Source organism: Phyllobates terribilis, unplaced genomic scaffold, assembly GCF_046119375.1.
Source record: "Phyllobates terribilis strain yellow unplaced genomic scaffold, ASM4611937v1 Scaffold_1__5_contigs__length_1240528914, whole genome shotgun sequence".
In the NCBI taxonomy this organism is placed as follows: domain Eukaryota; kingdom Metazoa; phylum Chordata; class Amphibia; order Anura; family Dendrobatidae; genus Phyllobates; species Phyllobates terribilis.
The window spans coordinates 389,419,281-389,431,686 of record NW_027362761.1 but is presented as its reverse complement, the minus strand read 5'-3'; the positions used below and the strand labels follow the sequence as shown (position 1 = coordinate 389,431,686).

Sequence of the window (12,406 nt, the reverse complement as noted above, 5' to 3'; positions counted from 1 at the left end):
ACATATTTGGTATCACCGCGTTCAGAATCGCCGATCTATCAATATAAATATAGAATTAATCTGATCGGTAAACGGCGTAATGAAAAAAAACCCTCAAAACTCCAGAATTGCATTTTTTTGGTCGCCGCTACATTGCAATAAAATGCAATAACGGGCGATCAAAACATTGTATGTACCACAAAATAGTATCAATAAAAACGTCAGCTCGGCGTGCAAAAAATAAGCCCTCAACTGGCCCCGGATCCCAAAAAATAGAGACTCTAAAGGGTCTCGGAATATGGTGCCTTTTTTTTTTTTTTTTTTTTAGCAAACATTGGATTTTTTTTTCATCACTTAAGTAAAAAAGAACCTATACATGTTTGGTATCTACAAACTTATAATGAGAATCATAATGGCAGGTCTGTTTTAGTGAACATGGTAAAAAAAAAAAAATAACTGTGAAATTGCACTTTTTCTGCAATTTCACAGCACTTGGAATTTTTTTCCCGGTTTCCAGTACACTATATGGTAAAACCAATGGTGTCGTTCAAAAGTACAACTTGCCCCGCAAAAAATAAGCCCTCACATGGCCATATTGACGGAAAAATAAAAAAGTCATAGCTCTGGGAAGAAGGAGAGTAAAAAAACGAAAACGCAAAAATGAAAAATGGCCTGGTCATGAAGGGGTTAAAGAACACACTATGAACTGCGCAAACACAGTATTTAAAATAGGAGGCAGATCACTGAAGGATCAGTGACCTGTCATTTAAGCCCATAAGGATGAATATTAGAACAGAGCACCAAAGAAAGCCCCACACACAGGCTGCCCGAAGCACGAGAATCTAATTAACTGAAAACTGCAAATAAAGATTAAACAGTAACCACAGGAAGGAATTTTTAATCTGTTTAATGGCACCAACCTGACATTGCCTGTAGTTTACTTAGCTAATTCCTGAGGACAAGGTCGCTTTAAGAAGTAAAATGAACTAAAAGCAGGAATTCTATGTTTTGTTTATTTTTTCTAAACACCATTTACCATTTGGCATGTTTGTCATGTTATCTTTATTCTACTAGTTGATCCAATCATGACAATACCATACCATACCAACCAATACATAGGTTCTTTATGATTTGCTACTTTTGCACAGAAAAAAATTGATTGCACTGTGGGGCTCTGATGAGCTGACAGAGGAAATGATGTGCTGTCAAATACCTCACATGCCACTGTCATTATTGACAGTGGCATGTGAGGGCTTAAAGTGCTGAGATCGGACCTCTGATTGTGGCACATATAGCAGGAGGTCATCTGCCTAGTTCAGCCAGCGGCTGCTGCGGGTGGCATTGACAACCCCTGGGACCATGCCACGCCTGAGATGTAACTGTATGCCCGATTGTGGGAAAGCAGTTGCAATCAGGATGTACAGTTGCATACATTTGTGGCAAGTGGGGGTCCTATTCAATGGTTTACTGCTATATTTGTATGCACACTTATAGAAACAAGAATCACTAAGTAGGACCACTCACTTGCTGAAACCCCACAATAAACAGGGATTTAAATACAGGTGCATCTCACTAAATTAGAATATCATCAAAAAGTTAATTTATTTCAGTTCGTTAATACAAAAAGTGAAACTCATATATTATATAGAGTCATTACAATCAGAGTGATCGATTTCAAGTGTTTATTGCTACTAATATTGATGATTATGGCTTACAGCCAATGAAAACACAAAAGTCATTATCTCAATAAATTAAAATAATTAACAAAAAACACCTGCAAAGGCTTCCTAAACATTTAAAAAGGTCCCATAGTCCAGGGTTCACCAACTCCAGCCCTCGAGGCCCACCAACAGGTCATGTTTTCAGGATTTCCTTAGTATTGCACAGGTGATAATTGCATCACCTGTGTAATAGTAAGGAAATCCTGAAAAATGATCTATTGGTGGGCCTTGAGGATTGGAGTTGGAGAATCCTGCCTTAGTCTGTTTCAGTAGGCTCCACAATCATGGGGAAGACTGCTGACTTGACAGATGTCCAAAAGGCAGTCACTGACATACTCCACAAGGTCACAGAGTTCCAATTTTCATTTTGAAATCAAGGTCCCAGAGTCTGGAGGAAGAGTGGAAAGGCACACAATCCAAGCTGCTTGAGGTCTAGTGTGAAGTTTCTACAATCAGTGATGGTTTGGGTCCACTGTGTTTTATCAAGACCAAAGTCAGTGCAGCCGTCTACCAGGAAATTTCAGAGCACTTCATGCTTCCCTCTGCCAACAAGCTTTTTGAAGATGGAAATTTCATTCTCCAGCAGGACTTGGCACCTGTCCACACTGCCAAAAGTACCAATACCTGGTTTAAAAACAACAGTATCACTGTGCTTGATTGGCCAGGAAACTCGCCTGACCTTAACCCCAAAGATAATCTATGGGGTATTGTCAAAAGGAAGAGACACCAGACCCAACAATGCAGAGGAGCTGAAGGCTGCTATCAAAGCAACCTGGGCTTCTATAACACCTCAGCAGCGCCACAGGCTGATCGCCTCCATGTCACGCCGCATTGATGCAGTAATTGATGCAAAAGGAGCTCTGACCAAGTATTGAATGCATTTACTGAACAAACATTTCAGTAGGCCAACATTTCGGATTTTAAAATCATTTTTCAAGCTGTTTTTATAAAGTATTCTAATTTACTGAGATAATGACTTTTGTGTTTTCATTGGATATAAGCCATAATCATCAACATTAACAGAAATAAACACTTGAAATAGATCACTATGTTTGTAATGACTCTATATTATGAGTTTCACTTTTTGTATTGAAGAACTGAAATAAATTAAGTTTTTGATGATATTCTAATTTAGTGAGATGCACCTGTAGGCATATTGTCTTATTACAATAATGTTCTTGTAGGTTTCAGAACTCTGATTCCTATAGAATTTCAGCCTTGAATAGGAATATACTGAGCAGCATGGTGGCTTAGTGGTTAGCAGTGTAGTCTTGCAGTGCTAGGGGGCCTGGGTTCGAATACCACAAGTCCCACCAAGGACAACATCTGCAGGAGTTTATGTGTTTGCATGCGGTTACTCCAGTTTCCGCCAAGTCATTCTGGTAGGGAGCTTAGATTATGATCCCCATTGGGAAAGGAATGGTGATGTCTCTAAAGCGCTATGAAATTAATGGCGCTATATATGTTAGTTAAATAAAATCTAATTTTGACTTTGTTCTGGACTGTTTTGTTTGCACATGCTCAGTTGTTTGCAATGCTTTGTCCATATGCTTTATGATCTATGAGGGTAGTGCCCTGTGAATTGTGAAATTAAACAATTTTTACAATTCTTCCAGCACTTTGGGTGAAGAAACCTCCTTTCCCTCACTTAACGGCTTGCATTGTGCCTGCCATTGTCCATTGGCTATCGGTTCTCAAACTGAAAGTCCGCGTTTGTGCTTTACCTTTATGGAACTTAACAGACAGGTGAGCAGGAGCAGAGGAACAAAGAAGCTCTCCAATTTCCTGTATTCTATTTTACTGTCTCTTCTGCTATATTGGATTGGGCTTGATGACAGAGAGTGGACAACAAGTTAGACAGAAGGAAGTCACCTAGTGTTTGATGGGTAAGAAAACATTTTTTGGGGGTAAAGTGATTAGCAAATTGTCTATGCAGTACAATATCTATGAAATGAGATAATGCTGTCTGAAAGTACAATGACCATTTAGAAATATGATAAAGTCATCTATATAATAGTACCTTGTTTAAGCACTTACATTTTCACATAGTAGGGAATTACCATAGTTGGAAATACTTGACAGTTAGGCTGGGCTACATAGTGACTTTGCTGTGACACAAGTGCCGCTACAACATCAGAGCATAACGCAAGTGAATGCAGTCGAATTAGGGCGAGGTACCCCTAGGGAATTATGTCCATGACAGGCAAACACAAAAACTCAACTAGATCAGACTTTTCACAACTTACTTGTTGCAGTCCAGTCCAGTCGGGGTTCAAATGTTACCCCATTTACCTGTAGTATGGCCTGTGTTACAGTCAAAGTTTCCATATAGCCCCAGTCTTATTATTATATATTATTATGGTTTTTTTTAAGAATCACTGAACTACAAAACATGAAAGTGTATAATTTTGGAGCTATTTTATTGCCTTTAAACCACAATCATTGTCTATCTCTCAGCCATCTAAGCGGATTCCCTCACTCATATTATGTGTGTAGTTCATGGCCAAGCGTTTGATGTCTGACAATTCCTGTGTAGGGGTTTTATATCAAAAGTTCCAAACATACAGCTCCAGGAGAGGTCACAGCCTTTCTTATATCTTCACATTTCCATTACTGTACATTGCGTATGTGTGAAACTGGGCGCAATACTGAGATTTTAGTGAAGGATTTAAAATACTCAGCATGAGCAAAGCTGAGAATGAACGTCACTAAAAACTGTAAAGCTTCACAAATAAATCGAATGTACAAAATATATGGAAATATTGTATGTATGAGTATTTCACAAGAACTAAACACAGTGCTAGTAAGTAACATGTAAGACATTTTATTATATTTTTATGAAGAAAGCTATTTTTTTTTCATGTTTTCATTTTTACATTACATGAGCCATAGCTATATAGTACTTTTGCATAACAAGTGCCAATTTTGTTTAGGCTTGTTGCTTGAAGAAGGGGTTGTATTTATAATTTTCACCACCACCATTTTCGTATGATACATTTATTATTTTTTTTAGGGGAGGTAGAAAAAAAACAAAAATTCAGCAATTTGCTGTTTTGTTTCTGTTTAGATTAACTTTAAGTTTAAAAAAAGTATTTTAACAAGAGATATTTTCTAATTAAACTTGAAATAAACTTCAAACTTAATTTTCGCATTTCGTGTCTATGGCTTCCTCAGGGGGCATGTTCCTCTATTCATGCTACATGAATGTTATACACCCCCGTGGAAGCCATACTGTGCGACTATATGGGATTTCTATTATAAGCCATACACTCTTTAATTGTTGCATTGAACTTGTAGCTTATGTGATTGGCAATACATTCATTATAGTGATAGTGTTTATAGGACATTTACTTTTTGCACTTACAGTTTATGAGATTGATAATATTTATGTTCCAGGATGTATACTTCCTGCTTAAATTCAATATGTTACTGCATTCTGGAAGATGTATCTTGAAATAATCTTTTTTGTAATTAATCATATTGTTTTTTATGTTATGTGAATAAAAAGTATACATTTTAAATAGTATTTAGCCTCGTGGCTCTTCTGGTTTTGAGTGATGTGCATTAGCGCTGCTAAAGTTTCATATACAGGAAAAGGTAGGAACGATTCAGCGGAAAAGAGACTTGGATGCACAAAATATGTAAAACTTAGTTTTTATTAGGCATTAAAAAATGCTCCAAAAACATTTTTACAATGATGCAAAGTAAAGACTAGCACCTACGCGTTTCGACAGAACGTCTTACCTATGACTAAGACGTTCTATCGAAATGCGTAGCTCCTAGTCTTTAATTTGCACCATTGACAAAATATTTTTGGGGCATTTTTTAATGGCTAATAAAAGCTAAGTTTTACATATTTTGTGCATCCAAACCTCTTTTCCGCTGGTCGTTCCTACCTTTTCCTCCATTTACCGTACTTCAGCTTCTCTAACTTGAGCCGTGCAAGGCGGTGAATGCTCCACACCCTGGAAGGTGAGCGGACTATGTCTTCTTTTCTTTAAAGTTTCATATAGTGCCGTTAGAGGAGTGGATACAAGTGAATGTCTTTAGATTTTTACGTAGATTTGTGGTGCAGGAGTTATTTTGGTGTATTATTGATTTTCAATGTATAGCAGCTATCCAGTGTAAGACCCTTACCCTCCCATAGGCATAAAGGGGGGAATCAGATCATTGATATATATCAGGGAACTGACTTCATGGAAGACGCTATTTTGCCTAAGTTGCTGTTCTAAGCTTTGAAAAACAGTTCTGGTTCTTTACAGCAATCACATGAACATAAAAAGTTCACTTGGAAATTGGCGGCGGAGGATCAGTGGGTGAGTATATAATATTTGCTATAATCAGACAATGTTGAACTTAATTATTTTTAAAATAGAAAAAGTAGTGGAATCTCCTTTAAGTTCTACCACACTTACGTTGTCCACAATGAGCTCCAACATAACCCTTTTGACAGCGACATTGATCATCAACACATGTTCCTCCATTCATGCATCGAATGCTGCACTGAGAGACTGTAAAATAAAATCAGGAATTATACTTTTTATACTTTACCTTATACAATATGTATGTACAGTATATATGTATATGTCTCACTTCATACTATATATACATAGTACAAACAAGCAAGAAAACGATCAATAAGCCAGTATTTAGAAAAATAATTCAATAAACTTTATTATAAATAACAACAAGCATGATTTAGGGTAATTATAAATATAGATATAGCCATTCCGAACCTTGAAAAAGATTGCTCCACTAAGTACAGCATTAATCATCTAATCCACGATTGAAAAAATACATGTATGTAAACAAATATTGACAATCAATACACATACTAGCGGGTGCATAGTATACCCCTAGTCAATAAAGTGCCGAAGTAAGTACATATATAGTCATTTCAATAAAAATATGCAGTCCATCATAGTCCTGTCTATACATACCAGGAAATAAACGAAAGGGCTGCAGAGAAGAAATGACAGGGCACAAGAACGTCACATTAACCAGCTGTACACGTGGAGCAACAGTCCCGACGCGAGTTTCAGATTTCCCTTCGTCAGGACGCCTGACGAATCGTGGATTAGATGATTAATGCTGTACTTAGTGGAGCAATCTTTTTCAAGGTTCGGAATGGCTATATCTATATTTATAATTACCCTAAATCATGCTTGTTGTTATTTATAATAAAGTTTATTGAATTATTTTTCTAAATACTGGCTTATTGATCGTTTTCTTGCTTGTTTGTACTATCTTGTTTGTACGATTTAGCCTATAAAAAGTCCATTAATTGGTAGTCTTTACTGGAGTTATTAACAATTGTATATGAATACAGACTTTTTCCCTGTTTTGGGATAAGTGTACTACCTGTTCTTTCCATGAATTGTATGCACTATATACTACATATACAGTACAGACCAAAAGTTTGGACACATCTTCTCATTTAAAGTTTTTTCTGTATTTTCATGACTTTGAAAATTGTACATTCACACTGAAGGCATCAACACTATGAATTAACACATGTGGAATTACATACTTAACAAAAAAGTGTAGAACAACTGAAAATATGTCTTATATTTTAGGTTCTTCAAAGTAGCCACCTTTTGCTTTGATGACTGCTTTGCACACTCTTGGCATTCTCTTGATGAGCTTCAAGAGGTAGTCACCGGAAATGGGTTTCTCTTCACAGGTGTGCCCTGTCAGGTTTAATAAGTGGGATTTCTTGCCTTATAAATGGGGTTGGGACCATCAGTTGTGCTTTGCAGAAGTCAGGTGGATACACAGCTGATAGTCCTACTGAATAGACTGTTAGAATTTGTATTATGGCAAGAAAAAAGCAGCTAAGTAAATAAAAACCAGTGGCCATCATTACTTTAAGAAATGAAGGTCAGTGAGTGCGAAAAATTGGGCAAACTTTGAAAGTGTCCCCAAGTGCAGTTGCAAAAAACATCAAGCGCTACAAAGAAACTGGCTCACATGAGGACCGCCCCAGGAAAGGAAGACCAAGAGTCACCTCTGCTTCTGAGGATAAGTTTATCCGAGTCACCAGCCTCAGAAATCGCAGGTTAACAGCAGCTCAGATTAGAGACCAGGTCAATGCCACACAGAGTTCTAGCAGCAGACACATCTCTACAACAACTGTTAAGAGGAGACTTTGTGCAGCAGGCCTTCATGGTAAAATAGCTGCTAGGAAACCACTGCTAAGGACAGGCAACAAGCAGAAGAGACTTGTTTGGGCTAAAGAACACAAGGAATGGACATTAGACCAATGGAAATCTGTGAGTGGTCTGATGAGTCCAAATTTGAGATCTTTGGTTCCAACCACCGTGTCTTTGTGCAACGCAGAAAAGGTGAACGGATGGACTCTACATGCCTGGTTCCCACCGTGAAGCATGGAGGAGCAGGTGTGATGGTGTGGGGGTGCTTTGCTGGTGACACTGTTGGGGATTTATTCAAAATTGATGGCATACTGAACCAGCATGGCTACCACAGCATCTTGCAGCGGCATGCTATTCCATCCGGTTTGCGTTTAGTTGGACCATCATTTATTTTTCAACAGGACAATGACCCCAAACACACCTCCAGACTGTGTAAGGGCTATTTGACCAAGAAGGAGAGTGATGGGGTGCTACGCCAGATGAGCTGGCCTCCACAGTCACTAGACCTGAACCCAATCGAGATGATTCGGGGTGAGCTGGACCGCAGAGTGAAGGCAAAAGGGCCAACAAGTGCTAAGCATCTCTGGGAACTCCTTCAAGAGTGTTGGAAGACCATTTCTGGTGACTACCTCTTGAAGCTCATCAAGAGAATGTCAAGAGTGTGCAAAACAGTCATCAAAGCAAAAGGTGGCTACTTTGAAGAACCTAAAATATAAGACATATTTTCAGTTGTTTCACACTTTTTTTGTTAAGCATATAATTCTACATGTGCTAATTCATAGTTTTGATGCCTTCAGTGTGAATGTACAATTTTCATAGTCATGAAAATACAGAACAATCTTTAAATGAGAAGGTGTGTCTAAACTTTTGGTCTGTACTGTATGTATTAAGTATTTATAAGAAATACTATATAAACATTTGTATCTATGTGTATTTTTTGACGTCTAGGGATCAGAGAAAATGTTTGCACTCCATCATAGTTTCATAATTTCATAGTTTTTAAGGTTGAAGGTAGACTTAAGTCCATCGAGTTCAACCTATAGCCTAACATGTTGATCCAGAGGAAGGCAAAAGCCCCACAGGGCAGACACTAATAGTTCCATATTAAGGGAAAAATACCTTCCTGAGTCCACATACTAATCAGACTAGTTCCGCAATCAAAGTCCCATCACAGAATTTAGTATCGATAACTTGTAATATTATATTTATCAAGAAAGGCATCCAGACCCTCCTTGAATTTTAGTAGTAAATCAACCATTACAACATCATGTGGAAGAGAGTTCCATAGTCTCATTGCTCTTACAGTAAAGAATCTGCGTCTGTGATTATGATTAAACCTCCTTTCCTCTAGACGTAGAGAATTCCCCCTTGTCCCCATCGCAGTCCTATGTGTAAAAAGATTATTAGAAAAATCTCTGTACTGTCAACCGAAGTAAATCCCAGAAGAGGTGTATTTGGTGGATTAGATGAATCAGGCTGTCACATTTTGGTTCTTTGCTTTGCTACCTGATCTCTTATGAAAATTTTTTAACCTAAAATAATAATGGTCACCAAAACCATGGTCATCAAACTCACCGGTTTTTGCTACACAGGCCGGAGAAACTTGTCCATTGGAGCACGTGCACATGTTTGGACGGGAGCAGAATCCTTCTCCGCAGCTATTTCTACAAATTGCTATAGAAAGAGAAAAAAATGGAAATATTGAATCTAAAAATGAAATGAAATTTAACAAGTCCATAAACATGTATAATTGTCTCCACAGTCTTTCCTTTTCATATTGCTAAAAACATTTACCATTTTACGATACTTATTAATTAGACTATATAGCATTTTCATATGTGTTTATTTGTAGGGATAATAGTCTCTTAAAAAATGGTATAAAAGTAGACTTCATGTCCATGTTTCTCCATTCAATTACATTTTTTCAAACAGATTTTGAATGTAAGCCCTACAAAGAAGTTTCTTGCGGGAACATATGTGACAGACTGGTTACGATATTAGCTAACTATTTTGAAGTCCAAAATCGACACCGGTGGGAATTTAGTATGAGCAAATGCAAGTAGAAGCTTAAAGGGGTTATCCGGTCTAAAATGAAAAGTCTGCAGTCACTCTATGTGACTGAAGACTTGTGAATCCTCCAGGCACACGTACTGTACTCTGCGAGAATTCGCCATTCTGTGCCTTAGGAATGGCGGTCAGGTATGCGATATGCATATTCCCATCTAGTGGGTGTGGCCTCGTTCAATACACTTGTATTGGCGAGGCCGTACCCACTAGATGGCCACACCCACTAGACAGGACATGACCTCGCTCCATACACTTGTATTGGTGAGGATGTACCCACTAGACAGCCACACCCACTAGACAGGACATGACCTCTCTCCATGCACTTGTATTGGCGAGACTGTACCCACTAGATGGCCGAGACCATTAGATGGCTGTGCCCTCTAGATGACCGCACCCACTAGACAGGACATGACCTCGCTCCATACACTTGTATGGAGCGTGTATGGAGCAAGGCCGTGCCCACTAGATGGAGTATGTATAACGCATATCTGACCTCTGTTCCTGGGGCAGAGAATGGAAAATCCTCGCAGTGCACAGTGCATGCACTGGGAGGATTCACAAGTCTGCAGTCACACAGAGTGACTGCAGACTTTTCATTTTAGACTGGACAACCCCTTTAACTGCAGTAGGATGTACAATTATATAAGCTAAATATGTCTGTCTTAAATTTCCTTTTAATTGGCCTGTCATACAGCAGAATATTCTTAGCATCATAATCTATAAAAGTCAAAGAATAACAGCATGAACTAATCAAATATAGAACACAGTGAATGTCACAAATCAGACGTGTATCTATAGATGATGCAGAGCAGCAATCTCACGCAAGCCCTGACACATGAAGGTATCAATGACCTCTCTGTTGTATAGCATTGTGCTTTAATCAAAATGAAAAGTACAGAGTTGGTACTGGTTTCCCAAACTTTCAAGCAACACCTCTGGTTTAACTGTATTCTTTTTCTATTTTGATTCTGTAGGTGGTACTAACTTCTCTCCAGCGATGCTTTCCTTGCCTAGTATGCCCCTGCAAACCTTGCTGATCTATTCCGATGACCTCATCAAGGCCTCTATTTATTCTGTCTAGGTCCATTCTCCATTGTCTGAGTTTCAGTTTGTTTTTTCCTCTACCATTCTGTATATGGTAGGTACCCTATGGTTATTTAGCTGTTTCACTCCTGGTTTCACTCTGGCTTCGTTCCTGACTTTGGCTGATCCTCCGGTACTGTTCCTGATAGCTCTACCATTTGATTCATACTGACAACAGGTTCAGTCTGCTCCAATTTCTGTTCCCAATCCGGTTTCTACATCGTTACCATGATCAGAGAATGCTTCAGAGATCACGTCCCAAAGATCTCCCTTATGAAAGGTCCAAATCCACATTCCAATTTAGTCTTCCTCAGTCTGAACATATAAACAATTAGCTTATCTGGAATGTTTCAGTAGATAGCCATGTTGGAGACTGTAAGTGCCCACCACATCATCCACAAAATATATGTAAAAATGATTACAAATTGAAGGAGGATAGTCTTTGCTGTCAGTAACACACAACATTGCGTACATGCATTTGCATTTAACCTCAGTGGTCCCTTAGCAAAATGAAAACTCCAATAAAGGATTATGCTCTTAGTCACGTCAGTCTGGAATATATCAAACCATGATGAACCCATAAATATTGTCAAAATTGACCTGAGAAAGCCATTTTATTCCTGATGGGGAATGTTCCATTTTAACCTTAGATAAACAAAGTCTCTCTACATTACAGATTCATATCTCTGTATAGTTTTCGCTATGGAGATTCATTAGTCACTCTCATTTTGCAAAACCTGTGTGTAAATGAAGGCTGATGTGATCGAATCACTTCACGGTGCCAATATTGGGTCTTCCAATGAGAATGGGCAAGTTAGGAGGAAGTCAGACTCCTAGTGTATGGCATTTCGGAGCTATTTTTACAGAACAATATTATTTTAAGTAAATAAATTGATTTTTACTTGATAAAATGATTTGCACTTTCGATAGTCATCACATTTGCAACCATAAAAGCACAATTTTACTTTTTACTCCAAAATAATTAGTATAATCTGTACATTACATCTTTGTATATATGATCAAGAAATTATGCTAACATGACATAAATCACAAGCCAGCGTATATTGTAAAGACAACTAAAGATCTACGGCCAGTGATACAATGAAGTGACTTTTGTGTCATGTCCTGTGTTAAGTAGGTCATAAGCAAAATGTGGATATGATTGTCTCTGTGTGCAGTTCTGTGTGCTCATCTGAATGCTGGATGGATTCAAGATGGATGCAAGAGCTGCCTTCTTTTGCATATATCCTAGGCTGGTCTGTAAAAGTTTTAGTTTTAGTGGTTAAACAAAAGTGATTGGAGCTAACATCAATGTCAGGTGAATAAAGCAGCAGGCACCCACCAGATATGATGCAAGCTCAGCTCCTCAGCCTGCTCTATCACGTGCGTATATGTACAGTACAG

The 12,406-nt window shown here is 38.2% G+C and overlaps 1 protein-coding gene across 1 annotated transcript in view; it reads right to left on the bottom strand.

Annotated features, from left to right (window-relative positions):
- Window positions 1-12,406, bottom strand: part of FBN2 (fibrillin 2) — a 406,583-nt gene that overhangs the window by 376,601 nt on the left and 17,576 nt on the right. The window contains exons 3-4 of the mRNA XM_073676558.1: window positions 9,428-9,526; window positions 6,116-6,211 (exon numbers count right to left, since the gene is read on the bottom strand). Coding sequence (XP_073532659.1) covers window positions 6,116-6,211; window positions 9,428-9,526 — 195 coding nt within the window. The remainder of the gene's footprint in view (window positions 1-6,115; window positions 6,212-9,427; window positions 9,527-12,406) is intronic.